Source organism: Saimiri boliviensis, chromosome 7 (assembly GCF_048565385.1).
Source record: "Saimiri boliviensis isolate mSaiBol1 chromosome 7, mSaiBol1.pri, whole genome shotgun sequence".
Classification (NCBI taxonomy): domain Eukaryota; kingdom Metazoa; phylum Chordata; class Mammalia; order Primates; family Cebidae; genus Saimiri; species Saimiri boliviensis.
This window is the reverse complement of record NC_133455.1, coordinates 24,565,707-24,582,002: the sequence shown is the minus strand read 5'-3', so window position 1 is coordinate 24,582,002 and position 16,296 is coordinate 24,565,707. Positions and strand designations below refer to the sequence as shown.

The following is a 16,296-nucleotide window of genomic DNA, read 5'->3' as shown; positions in this document are numbered from 1 at the left end:
CCAACATGGTGAAACCCCGTCTCTACTAAAAATACAAAAAATTAGCTGGGTGTGGTGGCAGGTGCCTGTAATCCCAGTTACTCAGGAGACTGAGGCAGGAGAATTGCTTGAACCCAGGAGGCAGAGGATGCAGTGAGCTGAGACATGCCACTGCACTCCTGCCTAGAGTAAGACTGTCTCAAAAAGAAAAAAAAAAAAAAAAACCAAAGAAAAGGAAAAAAAAAGAAAAGTATGGGTCAAAGGTCAGGGCTTTTGAATAGACACATTGTAAGGAAAAGAAAATGATGGAGGCGGAATCTACAGATTAAGACTTAAAAGACTATATATAAAGTTTTTAAACTGTCAAGACTAATCTACAGAGTCTATGGTGTACACTTGAGTGACTACCACCACAAAGAAAGGCAAAGAGATGAGTATTACAAAAGTCAGGAGAGTGGTTACTTTGAGAGGGAGGAGGGGTGTTGTGGCGGGATGGGGCACATGGAGAAGTCTGAGGAGGTTGGGAAAGTTCTGCTTTTTGACATGGAAGGTAGTTACATGGTGTTCGCTATGTCATAAATCACTTAACTCCCTGAATTCACTTTTTCACTTAACTATTTGGTGTGTTTTTCTGTTTTATAATACAAACTTTTTTTTTTTTTTTTTTTTTTTTTTTTTTTTTTAAGAATAATGTGACCAGTAATGCTAGAGACAGGGAGGGCCAGAGATCAATCAAAAATGCTTCTTCAAAAGAGATTCAGACTCTCCATTTAAGATTCTGGCATCAGAGTCAGGCACGGTGGCTCGTGCCTGTAATCCCAGTACTTTGGGAGGCTGAGACAGACAGGTCACTTGAGATCAGAAGTTTGAGACCAGCCTAGCCAACACAGTGAAACTCTGTCTTTACTAAAAAGACAAAAATTAGCTGGGCATGGTGGCATAGGCCTGTAATCTCAGCCACTCGGGAGGCGGAGGCAGGAGAATCGCTTGAACCTAGGAGGTGGAGGTTGCAGTGAGCTGAGATCACACCACTGCACTTTTGCCTGGGCGACAAAGCGAGACTCCATCTCAAAAATATATATATATTCTGGTATCAGGTCTAAATAATATTCCTTTCTCTTAGCAAAATGTGTCCGTAGCCATTAAAATGATCAATTTAATAAGGCATCTTAAACAGAACAATTCCCTTTCACAGAAGTGTATTTTCTTAATATGCTTTAGCTGCCAAAATTATGAGATCACAGGAGGAGACATTCCCAGCCAAAGCCCATGAGGAAAAGCAGATAAATGTTTAAATGACACAGTTCAGGAATTAATTTGTGTTTATATAAAATAATTTTAATTAATAAAGTCTTCCAAACAATGTTTCAGTCCACAGCCAATAGATAGGAAAATAAAAGTAGCGTGGTTCTCCAAGCCATCTACCTGACATATGTGAGACTGCTTACAAATTAATTAGAGAACATCTTCCCTTATTTCAGGGGCAGCAGTACTTCCATTTGTGCTTATGCCTAACCTTTTCAACCTATTTTGGGCTGGCATTAAAAACTGATCCAAACCAATAATCACATTTGCAAGTTAAAAATCATAACCAAGAACAAGAAATCATATTAAAAAGTACTCCAAAGCTTTGTTTCACACATAACTTACTTTTGGAAACTAAAGGAGGGAATGTAAAGTACTTAATTCACCTTTCACATTTTGTTTGTATGTCTTTATGAAAAGGACTTTCTTAACCAGGATCCCTTGAACGGAACATTCTTTCTGCCATTAACTTGGAAACAAGCAATTGCAATGAAAAGGACTTTCTTAACCAGGGTCCACTGGACAGAACACACTTTTTGCCATTAGCTTGGAAACAATTAATTGCAAAAACTGTCTCCTACCACCTTCAACATATCCCACTTTATCTGCATAACTTTAGCATCTTACATCAGTATCTTACACAGTCTTTGCCAGCAGTTTTTTCTCTCCTTTTGGGGTGGCAGGAAATTCATGTAGTAAACTGGCATTACAGAATTACTGAAAAGTCATTTTACTTTCCCTAAAATCTTCTGACAGAGAAAATGTCAGCTGTCAATAAGCATGTACACAAACACTCACAGAAAAGACTGTAATTGACTTTGGGAGGCCGAGGTAGGAGGATCACTAAGAAAATATAAGGAGTTCTAGACCAGCCTGGCTGACTTGGTGAAACCTTGTCTCTACTAAAAATACAAAAATTAGCTGGGTGTGGTGGCACACAACTATAATCCCAGTTACTCAGGAGGCTGAGGCAGGAGAATCACTCGAACCCGGGAGGCGGAGGTTGCAGTGAGCCGAGACCATGCCACTGCACTCCAGCCTGGGTGATAGAGTGAGATTCCACCTCAAAAAAAAAAAAGTAAAGACACTGCAGTACAACCTTTTGATTTAAGGGCTTGTTGAAAGGATTATCTGCAGTTAAATGTAGTAAATTCTTGTAAAATCCCATAGACAGTCAAAACTGCTATAACTTTCTGCTTTTCAAGCCTCTCTCTATATATATACACACACACATACACCCACACACCCACACATATGCTTTTGAAAGGAGTAGGTGAGTCTCACAGGCCTGTGTGCATGCAACACCCTGGGAGCTTACCATCACCGTGCAGTCCTCTGAACCGCTGGCAATGACTTGATCGTTATGTGGGCACCAGTCTATGTCCAGCACTGGTCCTGTGTGGCCACATACTGTAGGGTAGGATTTGTCAATTCGACCGGTCTGAAAGAAGAGAGAAACAAACCTATTATGTAACATCACCACCACAGAGGTTATACATTTTCTTAGGCCCATTTCTCCTTTATTACCTTCACCCAAAACTCTCAATTGTCTACATACGGTGACATTATATAGTCAACATCAACTTTCACTTCTAGAAAAAGCCACTACCAAGGATATGCCATCAAATTACAAGAATCTAAATCCTTAGAACCACAAAGATTTAATCAACTGCACTAGCAGACAGCAAAAGAGAATACAAAAGTCTTTCCACCAAAATACAATTCTACAATAGCCAAGTTGTAAATTAAAAGGATGTTCTATGGCTTTTAAAAAAACTCTAAACTTTGGTATTATTCAAAATGTGAAATATAACTTTTAATACAATGAGACAATATCCTCAAATATATAAATGACCAGTTCTGAAAATGAATGGCATGATTAAAATTTAAAAAGTTAAAGTAAAAAAAGAAAACCTTTAGCATAGGGTCCAAAGGGCATACTACACTTTAATGTCTCAGTCTCTTTGCTATCTTCAATCAACAGAAATGCCAGCTAGCCAGTCTAGTTAACACCAACTTAGACTTCACCCATTAGCCAGTTCCACATCTGATTAAGAATAAAATGTTTAATGTTGGTCTTAAATAGCTACCACAATTTGCTCATGTCACACATTTGAATCTAGCAAGCCAACCAGGGTTATCAGATCAATTTTGTGTCAACTAAGACAACTGCTGGTGTTAACAACGGGTGCATGAAAATGGTTTCCTTTTTAAAACAGCTTAATGCCAGTCCACACTGAAGCTGTGTATGCTCTAAGAGCAGGTACGCAGAAAGGAATCACTGCAACATATGGCTGAATCTATTTTTTGTTGTTTTTGCTTTGATATGGCAAATCATCCCAACGCTGGGGCAGGCTTCTTGGCAATTTTTCAAGATCAGAAAATTCTACGATTTCTCCAATTTGACTTGACTGTGGGAATCTCCAGAGAAGCAAAACGCTAACATGTAAAGACCACCTGAGCTCTAAAATCAGACAGGAAGGGGTTCAAATCCAGGGTCTACTGATTAAACAACAGGTGACTTTAGACAAGTCATGTAATCTCTCTAAGCTTCAGCTTATTTGTCATCTGTAAAATAGTTAACAATGATACTTAACTCCCACGATTACTGTAAGGATTAAATGAGAGAATACTTTTAAATAAATCACAATTCAGTATCATAATTATCTGTGTAAAGTATGTAAAAAATTTAACTACAGTACCTGGAATAAAATATTAAATAAAAGTTGTCACATTATTAGTTCTTCTAGTACAATAATTTACTCCATCATTAAGAATTAACAAATACGTGTTGTGAACTTTTATAGACCAGACATTGTGCTGAGTGCTGGAGATACAGACGTGAACAAGGCAGTCTGTCCTAGCTAAGCATGGAGCCCAATGAGAGGAAAAAGACATTTAAACAACCAATTATGGTACCACATAAAAACTCAGAAAGAGGACATTTAAGCAGGCTTGTGGGGTCAGTCTCTGGAGAGGTTTTCTGCTGGGAAAGGTAACTTCTAAGCTGAGACCTGAAGATAGGCCTGTTTACAGACCTAAGGCCTAGGTTTCTTCATGTTCCTCCACTTTCCCTTGTAAAACTAATTAAACCTAGTTTAGATCTCCCAAAACGCATCACCAGAAAAAGACTTCAGAAAAGGAAATCCAATGAACACCATATCATATAGAATCTGGGTGTCATAGGCAGGAGCCACACAGTTCATTTGCAGACAGCAAAGCACAAATGGTTGAGAATGAGACTGCCCAGAGTGTAGTCATGGCTCTGCCATCTTCTAGCTGTGAAGTCCTGGCCACATTACTCCATCCCTCAACCTCAGTTCCTCATTTGTAAATCTAGAATATTTAATAGTTTATTTTTTAAGAGCTGATGTGAGGACTAAATCAGACAATCAAGGTAAAGAACTTGGTACTGTCCCAGCACTTGAAGTACTTGATAAACATTACCCAAAATTAAACAAATGCTGGTATCCATTCTACCACACTTCTGATGGTGTCTCTCCTTAAAGAAGGAAAAACTACTAAGTCTAAGCCAGGTGATTTTTCTTAATTATCTTATTGCATCCTCATAAAAACCATGCAAGTGAGATGGAGATTTCACTTGCACTCTTTGAGCTACTACCCCAGGTAATATTATTGCTCAAGCTGATGGTACTGGGATCACAGATGTTCATCCTATTTTACACAATTACTTAATAATTATGTTATACAATTATTAAACTATAGATATACTCTTTTGAATGTGGGTTCTCTTTCTCCCTCTTTCTCATTCCTTCCTTGTCTCTCTTTCTCCCTCTTGTTCTTGTCTCATGTTGCCTAGGCTGGAATGCAGTGGCCATTCACAGGCAAGCTTGAATTCACTGCAGCTTTGAACTCCTGGCCTCAAGTGATCCTCCTGCCTCAGCCTCTTACATAGCTGGAACTATAGGTGTGTGCCACCATGCATGGCTTGAATGTGGGACATTTCATAATTTAAAACATCCTAAGGCTGGAAGGCCAGAATGAAGAAGTTTGACACACATTTAAATAGACATACCAAAAGGAGAGAATTAAAAGAATGGAACAGAGGCAAAAATTAAAAAGATAATGGCTGAGAATTTTTCGGGTTCAATTAAATGCATAAATCTTTAGATTTAAGAGGCACAAATCCCACCTCAGGCAATATAAGTGAAAACAAATTCTTATCTATTCATATCCTAGTTCAACTTAGAACACCTAAAACAAAGAAGAAATCCCAGAAGCAACACCAGAGAAAGGACAGATTACCTACTGAGAGTAATTAGACTGACTGTGAGCAGACTTCTCAGAAGCAATTAGAAAAACAAAGAAATGAAAAATATCTTGGAAATGCTAAGAAAAACAACCACCCTTGTATTCCATACCCAGAAAAACTATCATTCAAGAATGATGACAAGAAAAATCAAACAAAAGACACTGTAGACAAAAAGAGACGGAATTAATTTACCATGGGTAAACCCTTGTTCAAAAGAATAAATTCTTAGACTTATTTCAAAGAATTACTATATTAATTTGAAAGAATTAAGTTCAAGAACTCAGTTCAGGAAAAGAAAGTAAGCTAGAAAAATGGACTGGTATAGCAAAACAACAGTGAGCAAATAAATAAATAAAGCAACTACAAACAGGTACTAAAACAGTTGTAATAATACCTACTTGGAGAACAGATTCTAAAAAGACAGAAATAAAATATTAAAACAATAATACCATTTAAGGTAGGCATATGATCAGACTTAAAAATTGACTAGTTTTAGACTTTAAGTAAAAATGTCCAAATTAAGAGTAAATACTAAGAAGAAAGAAAGACAATGTATAATTTCTGGGAGTGGGTAGGGGTAGAGGGGTACTAGAATAGCTAGAATTTAAAAAGTGGCTCAATCCAATAGAAAGAAGAAATGAAAATAAGGACCAAAGAAAGTATGAATGCAATTCATGAAAAGCGGAGATAAACTCTTTAAGAAGAAAAAAGCATGAAAAACTAGAAAGCACAAAGTAAGACGGTGGAAATAAAAACCAACTATAAATCATGATTTGTAGTAAATGCAAGATTAAGCTCACTAAAAGACAAGGCCTCTCAGATTAGATTAAATCCAACTACAAAACATATTTTTAAAAAATAATGGCACCAAAAGGCAACTAAAGGAGGGGGCATATTAAAAAGTATACCTGGGCCAGGCACAATGGCTCATGCCTGTAATCCCAGTACTTTGGGAGGCGGAGGCAGGCAGATCACAAGGTCAAGAGATCAAGACCATCCTGGCCAACATGGTGAAACCCTGTCTCTACTAAAAATACAAAAATTAGCTGAGCTTAGTGGTGTGCACTTGTAGTCCCAGCTACTCAGGAGGTTGAGGCAGGAGAATCGCTTGAACTCAGGAGGTGGAGGTTGCAGTGAGCCGAACACTCCATTCAAGCCTGGCAACAGAGTTAGACTTTGCAAAAAAAAAAAAAAAAAAAAGTATATCTTGTAGATAACACCAGAACTAACAAACTTTAAGGTAAAATGCGCTATTAGAGATTAATGTCGCTACCTGACATCTAAAGAAACAATTCACTGTAAAGTTACATTGTCACTAAAAACTTTAATTCATCTAACCATACAATTTCAAAACAATTAAGCAAAAGTTGAGAGAACTCGAAAAAGAAAATGACAAGTCCATAATCTTAAGAGATTTTAACAAAGATTTAAGAGACGAAGCAGGCAAAATTAATATGAATATGAAAGATTTTACCAAAATTAACAAGTTTGATCTAATAAATACATATAAAAATACACCTTTTTCAAACACACATTAAACATTAATTTTTTTTAATTATCAGTTGGGAGATCATAAAGCAAATCTCAAAAAATACCAAGGAGTCAACAGCAGGTAAAGCATGTTCTGAGTATAATGCAACACAATTAAAATTTAATAGAAAATAAACCAAAAATCTCCAATACATTTGAAAATATTTTCATTTACTAAATAATTCAGTTTTTAAAAAATCATAATGGATAATAGAAAAGTTAAAACTGAGCAATACATGACATATCCAAATGGGCAAGATACAACTAAAACAGATCTTAGTGAAAAACGTAGTCTTAAATGCATGCTAGAAAAGACCAAAAACTAATGCATTGAGTTGCTGCCTTGAGAAGTTAGCAAATGAACAGAGTACATCCAGAAAACATAAAATTATTAGAAAAGAAATCAGTGGAAAAGAAATAACAAAATCAACTAAACTGGATAGATCATGAAAAGAGAGAAGGCACAAATTAATATCAATAATTTTAAAAGGGACATAACTTACAAATAAAGTAGAAATTTACAGAGTATAAAAATACTAGGAATAACATTTGACAATACATATAAATTTTAAAGTTCTAGATGAAATATATAATCTCACAGAAATAAAAGTAACATCAAAGCATATTCAAGAATAAACAAATATAAGTTAGATCCATACCATAAAAGATTAGTAATATAACTCTACCCATCACCATCCCCCAATCAATCAATCAATCACCAAACACCAGAAAACACTGGGCCCAGATGGTTTTACAGGTGAGTGGCACTAAGTATTCAAGGAGGAGATCATTTCAAACAAAACTTTCCAGAGAACAGAAAAAGAAAAGTGCCACTGAATTTATTATATAAAGAATGTTAATACCTTGAAACAAAGGATGGTATACGGGAGAAAAATTGAAGCCTATATAACTTATAAAAACTGATGCAAAGCTCCTCACAAAGAACAACAACAAAAGCAAACCAAATTCAGCAGTGTGAGTTGTTCTTAAAAACATGGGTGAGGCCGGGCACGGTGGCTCAAGCCTGTAATCCCAGCACTTTGGGAGGCCGAGGCAGGTGGATCACGAGGTCAAGAGATCGAGACCATCCTGGTCAACATGGTGAAACCCCGTCTCTACTAAAAATACAAAAAATTAGCTGGGTATGGTGGTGTGTGCCTGTAATCCCAGCTACTCAGGAGGCTGAGGCAGGAGAATTGCCTGAACCCAGGAGGCGGAGGTTGCGGTGAGCCGAGATCGCGCCATTGCACTCCAGCCAGGGTAACAAGTGCGAAACTCCGTCTCAAAAAAAAAAAAAAAACATAGGTGAACAGAAAAGTTACAAAGTGCAAGAAGAGGTATGCAACATATATACCCAACCAAATCAACAACCAGAGTAAGGGGACAAATTATATGAGCAGAGAATTCACAGGGAAGAAAACCTGAAAAGGCAACGGATGTGTGAAAAGATACTCCAATCTCACTAATAATTAGAGAACTGCAAATTAAAACAACGAGGTGACATTTTATACCCTTCAAAACTGGCAAAAATTTAAAAGTCTGAATACAAGTGCTGGGAAGGATGTCAGGAAAGAGGAACTCATAAACTGCTTACATAATACCTTGTTACAATTCCTTTCTTTTTTATCTTTCTTTTTTTTTTTTTTAAGATGGGGTTTCACCATGATGGCCAGGCTGGTCTTGAACTCCTGACCTCAGGTGATCCACCCACCTCAGCCTCCCAAAGTGCTAGGATTACAGGTGTGAGCTACCGCGCCCGGCTGTTATAATTCCTTTCAAGAGCAATTCAGTAACAGGTAGAGCCCAGCAATGCCACTTCTAGGTGGTCCCGGTGAGAGAGATGCTCCCACATTTTGTACAAGAGGAATATTTATTGCCACATTGTTGGCAATAGTGGCAGAAGCAATTTCACTGTCCTTTAGTATGGGAATAAATAGTTATACAAAAGTTTAAGACACAAGAAATAAAAGTACATGTTACAGATAAATATATATGTGATAAAAATATGGTACATATTTGAGGAAAAGATTACCTCTGGGGAAGTAGGAAATACGTGGAAATGGTATTTTACCTCTATCTGTTATGCTTTATTACTTTCTTCAAAAAGGGGAGGTATGAAACAAATATGGCAAAATATTAACATCTGTTTAATCTTGTGAGTTAGTACATGTGTGTCCTATTATTTTATTTGTTTGATTTTTTTTTCTTTCTTTTCTTTTCTTTCTTTTTTTTTTTTTTTTTTGAGATGGAGTCTTGTTCTGTCACCCAGGCTAAAGTGCAGTGGCTCAATCTCGGCTCGCTGCAACCTTCACCTCCCATTCAAGCAATTCTCCTGCCTCAGCCTCCTGAGTAACTGGGATTACAGGAACCTGCTACCACACCTGGCTAATTTCTGTATTTTTAGTAGAGACGGGGTTTCACCATCTTGGCCAGCCTGGTCTCGAAATCCTGACCTCGTGATCCGCCCACCTCAGACCCCCATAATGCTGGGATTACAGGCATAAGCCACCATACCTGCCCTGTTTAATACAGTTCTTATTTTGAAAAAAAGAATTAAAAATATAATAAAGTTGAGAAATACACCAATGCATTGTTATTGACTTTGCATTTAATTTTTTTTTTTTTTTACTCCCAAGGAAAAAAGCTTTTCTACCTGAATTGTTTTGTTTTACATCAGGGTCTTTGCATTCCCAGGCTCTGCTCAGGAAACCGCATTTGGCATTCTTCAAGTATAGTACTGAGCTCTAAACTTCCAAGAACACCAAATTTTTTTTTTCAATCTGGGCTAAGAAGAGCTTTTGTTCAAATACAAAGCAATTTTGAGGGGAATCTGGAAGTACTAGTACTAGTTGTTCTTAATTACATACTAAGAAGCTTCTTACTAAATGACTTCTTTTTTGAAGTTAAAATTAAATAACCCTGGCTAAAAGTCAATAGCTATTCACCAGTATTTTTCAGTCAAGATATTTAAGAATAATAATAAGGATTACTGCCATTTCCAGCTTGGCCCGAGTAAATATGCAGCCTGAAAGTACTGGAACTCAACATTTTCTCTGGAACCTGAATGTCACTAAAAGAGCAACTGCCACCTATTTCCATCCTTTCTATCAAAACAAATAATAATAATGGCTAGCACTTTTTAAGTACTTAAATTACATGCTAGGACCTGTCTGAAAACCTTGATAACTTTGTTCTCATGAAAACCTTTACGATGTGAGAACTTTATTACCCTGTTTTCTAAATAAAGAAACTGGGGCACAGAGAAAGTCAAGAAGCAAAGATCTAAAATATCACTGACCAACCATACTAGATTTGGATAGGGGGGAAAAAAATTTCCACTATGCCATGAGTTGTAAAAAAAAAAAAAAAAAAGCACACAAGTAATGTTAAAAATTATTGGCAACTGGCCACCAGAAACACAGAGTTAATAAAAAATGATATTCTACAAGCAGCTGCTTCCTCTGGTTGTGATGTCATCATAAATCATTAAAATAAATAAAATAGAGAAAGTAGTGTTCTACTGTAGTACAAGAGAAAAGCAATTGACTAAATATCTGGCCGTGATAAAAGAACAAAAATGAGAAGAGCATATCAGGTTATACGGCATTTTAAAGGTACACTGATTATTTGGCATGCTGGATGTTCACAAACACACAGTCAAGTATCAGCTATCCTGCTTTCAAGGGCTTATACCTCCAAATATCATCTTACTCATAATTAAATCAAAACAAAAGCACAACAACATATTTCACCAAATCAGTACACATTATTAAAAATGCAAAGCTGGGCACTTACAAACTCCTGAGAGCTCCAGTTCATGGAGACTGAAGGAAACCATATTAATAATGGCCTTAAATGGTAACATGAGGAAACATCATTCTGAAAGACATTTTGCACTAGGATCTAATGAGAACACAATTCTCATTCATCCACACGACACATACTCAATTTATCATGTAGTGGATAAACTGAAGAATCCATGTATAATTAGCTAGATTGTGAGGGGCCATTCAGAAAGACATCCACCACATGTCATGGTGACAACACAGCTTACCTGCACCTCTAAGCAGCAAATTTAAATGAATGCAGAGGCTGAAAGGAAGATGCACAAGAATTAAAGCCAGCTTTTAGATATCTTTTTAAACTAAAAAATGACTTATTTAAGAACCACCCACCAACCTTCCAAGGCTTAGAGATAGAAAAACTTCACTTTAGTAACACATCAGTCCACTATTTCACTAGGGATAAATCACCTCTGTTGCTTCATCTAGAATATTACTTTTTCTAGCATGGAATTGCGGTAGTTTAGCTAAAAATGTAATAGCCATTTAGACTCCTTTCTTTAAATACATTTTGATTCACAGATTATTTACTAGTCCCAATCACAAGCCATAGGATAGTTTTCATTATACCTCTCTAGTTAGAACTCCAAATGACTGGGATTACTAGCATGTCAACCCAACAAGTGGCAAAAATGGCCAGCACCAAGTTTCCCAAAGGCTCTGGTCTAGAGCCAGTTTATAAACTCACGGGACATAGGTGAAATAGGTCAGGACACTGGCTTACAGACATTATTATCTGAAAGATCCAGTAGCCTGACCAGAGCCAAGCAACATGAGCCGAAGGGAAAATTCAGCTTCCAAAGCATATATACAGCTGGCATAAGGGAGAGGTGTAATGGCACAATTTCCACATGGCTGGCCAGAGCTGAGGGTGATGGCTTTGAGCATGTTCCAGCTAGCAACCTTCACTGTGGCAGAAACCATCCCCAATACAAGCACTATCATTTGTTTTGGGGAAGACCCCTGAAAATCTTGAAGTAGCTAAAACACAGCAGAGTTCCTGGAGACTGATGCTTGAACTAAACCCACAGAGTTAGGCAACATTTCCTGCAATGGGCATTTTAGGGGGAGAAGAGGAATGAAAATCAAAATGTAATCATCAGTAAAAATATAACTATCAAATTGCTCTCAAAAGTAAAATTCATAACTTAAATAACTGCAAAAAAATTCCTCTTTAGACACACTAAATTTAACATACCACTTAAGAAATACCAGCCTGGGCAACATCGCGAAACACTGTCCCTACAAAGAAATATAAAAATTAGCCAGGTGTGGTGGCGCACACCTGTAGTCCCAGCTACTCAGGAAGCTGAGGTGGGAGGATTACCTGAGCCCACGAGGTCAAGGCTGCAGTGAGCTATGATCATGCCACTGCACTCCAGCCTGGGTGACAGTGAGATCCTGTTTCAAAAACATAGTAATACAAGCCAGGCCCAGTGGCTCATGCCTATAATCTCAGCACTTTCAGAGGCTGAGGCAGGTGGATAACTTGAGGTCAGGAGTTCAAGACCAGCCTGGCCAACATGGTGAAACTCCATCTCTACCAAAATTATAAAAATTAGCTGTGCGTTGTGGTGGGTGCCTATAATCCCAGCTACTCAGGAGGCTAAGGCACAACAATCACTTGAACCTGGGAGGCAGAGGTTGCAGTGAGCCAAGATTGTGCCACAGTACATCAGCCTGGGTGACAGAGTGAGACTCTGTCTCAATAATAATAATAATAATAATAATAATATTTAATTAAAATTTAAATTTAAAAAAAACAAGAAATGATATTTCTTAGTTGTAGGAGCATTTCCTGTCATATCAATCTTACCGGAAAATCACACACCACCATCTACTTTTTAACAGTGTATCTTTTTTTTTTTTTTTTTTTTGAGGCAAAGTCCTCGCTCTGCAGGCCAGGCTGCAGTGCAGTGGTGCAATCTCTGCTCACCGCAACTTCCACCTCCCAGGTTCAAGTGACTCTCCTGCCTCAGCCTCCTGAGCAGCTGGGATTACAGGTGCACATCACCACACCTGGCTAATTTTTGTATTTTTAGTAGAGACACGGTTTCACCATCTCTACTAAACAATTTCTTTTATTGCACTCAGTACTGCCCTCAATATGTAGGATGAATTTACTTCTTAAATGTGGACTTTTAGAAGGCGGTGTGAGATCGCCTTCTTATAAATAAGATATAGCGGGTTGGACGCGGTGGCTCACGATTGTAATCCCAGCACTTTGGGAGGCCAAGGTGGGTGGATTACCTGAGGTCAGGAGTTCGAGACCAGCCTGGCCAATGTGGTAAAACTTCATCTCTACTAGAAATACAAAATTAGCTGGCATGATGGTGGACACCTGTAATCAATCCCAGCTACTTGGGAGGCTGAGGTGGGAGAATCGCTTGAACCCTGAAGGCTGAGGTTGCAGTGAGCCAAGATAGTACCACTGCACTCCAGCCTGGGTGACAAAGCGAGACTATGTCTCTTTAAAAAAAAAAAAAAAAGACGGATCAATCTGATAATCACTGGTTCCTGAAAGTATGGAAATATAACATTTTGTTAAAGTCACACAACACTTTACCCAGCAGGCTTACTCTCTCTCAAAACTAATGTATGTTTTCACAAAGTAATAAATTCCCATGGTGATAAAAAATGACATACATTCATTTGAGTGATAAGTCAAATCAAATATTCCCCTTTAAGAAGCTCTAGTTATCCCACATACAATTTCTTCCAAGCTTACATTCTAGAGTTCATTGTATAAACCCACACCTTCCTAGGGTGCTGGATTCAGGCTGCTTTCTACGCTGCTTTCTCCCTTATCTAATCCAACTCAGGCAGCTGTCTCACTTCCAGTACTTTTCCAACTCCTGATCTACAGTCCTCTATGCCTATTATCCAGACTGGTTACACCACCCGCAGATGTAAGGGCCTAAAGAGCCCCCACCCCAACCTGGGGAAGGCAAGCAGAGATACTTTACATCATCTGACTCAAGGAACAGTTAAAGATTTCCACATTGTTCAAACCTCTACCTTATATTCATCTAAGTTTTCATTTTAGGAAAAAATGAGTATCAAAATCACTTTATGTGCCCAAATTTCAATCATAACTTATTTTTGGCCTTGGGGTGATATATACTGAGAATTCCTCAACTTAGCAAGGAGAATGTTAAGTCAAACATGTGCTCAGAAGTAGAGGAAAAGTTTTCAGCCCAAGCATAAGGACTCCATTCACACTGTGCAGAGTTCAAAGGAGTCAAAAGGATATCTATTGAAGTGGGTTTTCCATTTTTTTTCAACTTCCTTTTTCTTATGACAGTATTATTTATGTGGATACATGTTTTGTTGGAATTTCTTAAGCCCCTGCTGTTCCATGGGGAGGAGCTAGAATGATTCTGGTCATGGGATAAGGGGACAGCGACACGGAAATAGAACAGAGACTCAGCAGCAGACCAAAAAGATGGGTGCACACAATATATGACTTATGCACAGGCTGGTCCCTAAGAGTGACAGCTCATGGCCCAGGAATAAAACATTCTGAGGAGGTTTTACTTTAAGGGAACCAGAAACACCAACCTTGAGGTAAAAGGAGGTGCTCTGGAATAAACCCTACAGATTGAGTTACCCTGTAAGGTAAGGTAAGCTAAGCTAGAAACGAAAGCTGCTGGGGAGAGGGCGTATGAGTCTACAGAGACTTCACCTGCCTGTGAGTAAAAAAACAGCAGTCTTTTTGGACAGAAGTGAAAATGCCAAGCAAATTATTTTAGCATCACAGATCCTCTCTAAAAATTGGGTTTGATACTGATTAGACCACATTTTAAAATCCATTAAGAACTTAAGGGAAGTTATTGCAAAACTACAAAGATTTTATTAACAGAAAGCAAAAACATGGAAAAGTTAACATTTCCCTACTCAACATTGCCCAGTATGTGAAAGCAACCAGAGTAGCTGCATTTCCTAACTTCCTGACTTAAAGAATTTATAAAGCCAACACTTAATACTTTCTGCTCATTATTACAGACAAGTAATTCCATATGATGCTTCTGGGCTGAGAACAAATAAAAACTCGGAACCCAGAATCTAGTTAAAATAAAATTGAGCTGGAAAGCAAAAGCTGAAAAGCAAAAGAAGTATGGGTGAAAATGGAATATAGGAAATCAAAGTATTCAATATCAAATCAGAAAAGAGAGAAACTGGTTGTCTAAGCCCTCGCAGTAAGCAAATGATACTGGTGATGTGTCTACTGAAACCCTCTGTGGCTGCTGAAGAGCTCCAGGGCTAGCCCTTCCCATTGCAGCTCTGCACTGTTTAATCCACAGGCCTCAGACTAAAAATCCACCCTCCTTGAAGTGGAGATGAAAAATAGAAAAATATTACACCTTTTTTTTTGGTGGTGGGTGGGGGTTAATGCCTTGGGTTCCATGGCTCAGTCAGTTCATATCTTTTAGCAGTTGTAAACAAGCAAGAGGACTGTAGTATAGACTCAATTCAGTAGCCTGTAGCATGGCTCCAAGCTCAGTCATAAATGAAACCCAAGTCACCGTTCCTCCAAGAAAGCAGACAGCTGTTCTATTACACGCCCTCTCAGCTCAGTCTTCCCTGGACTCAGTTCAGGTCCCACCCCTAACTGGCAAAGATATTCAACTTGGCAGGAACAGATGATTTGCTACATGTGGTTATAAGGTGGCTTCTGGGCAAACTCGTGACTGCAGAAATGTGCTCATGACATCTTGAGTTTATTTCAGAGTAATCTGTATTCAGATATCTTTCTTTACCTGAGACACAGCAGCTTTCCCACACTAGGGTTACTATGTTTACACACCGAGGGCTTTTGCTGGCAGCACTTGCCTGCCTGCTTAGGACAGACCCACGCTCTCCACAAACCCAGGAAACAGTTAAACGTTCTTTGCACTTGACTCAGTGGCTTCTCTTCACCACACACTCCCAGATCCCACCATTCTCTGAGCCACCCGTGCAGCCAATCAAAGGAAAGGAAGGAAATTATCCTGGCCGGCTGACAGCCACAGCGCTCTGATGGCCATATATGGTAAAAACCACTGTCAGAGCCCTGTCAGGCCTGCGGGCCGGCTGCTGTGGACATATCAGTGAACTGCAGCAGCAGGAGAAGCTGGCCAAGGAAACGCACAAAGGCTGCCTGCTCATCTCCAGGGGAGGGGGTGGGGTGGAAACCATCATCTGCAAGGGCACACACTCACAGTGAGTCACAGCCACTCACTGTCATCAAAAATAGCCCCAGGGTACATTGGGAAGTTCCTTCTGCCAAGACTTTGTGCTCCATTGTTAAGTAGGGGTGAGCAGGGTGCCCACCCCACCCCTCCCAGCAAGATTGTGGAAAACACAGTCACTAGGAGAAAATGAAAA

The 16,296-nt window shown here is 38.6% G+C and overlaps 1 protein-coding gene across 1 annotated transcript in view; it reads right to left on the bottom strand.

The window, feature by feature from the left end:
- The window catches only part of CORO1C (coronin 1C), a 90,437-nt gene that overhangs the window by 30,810 nt on the left and 43,331 nt on the right, over positions 1–16,296 (bottom strand). The window contains exon 3 of the mRNA XM_039471765.2: positions 2,603–2,725. Within this exon, the coding sequence (XP_039327699.1) occupies positions 2,603–2,725 (123 nt within the window). The remainder of the gene's footprint in view (positions 1–2,602; positions 2,726–16,296) is intronic.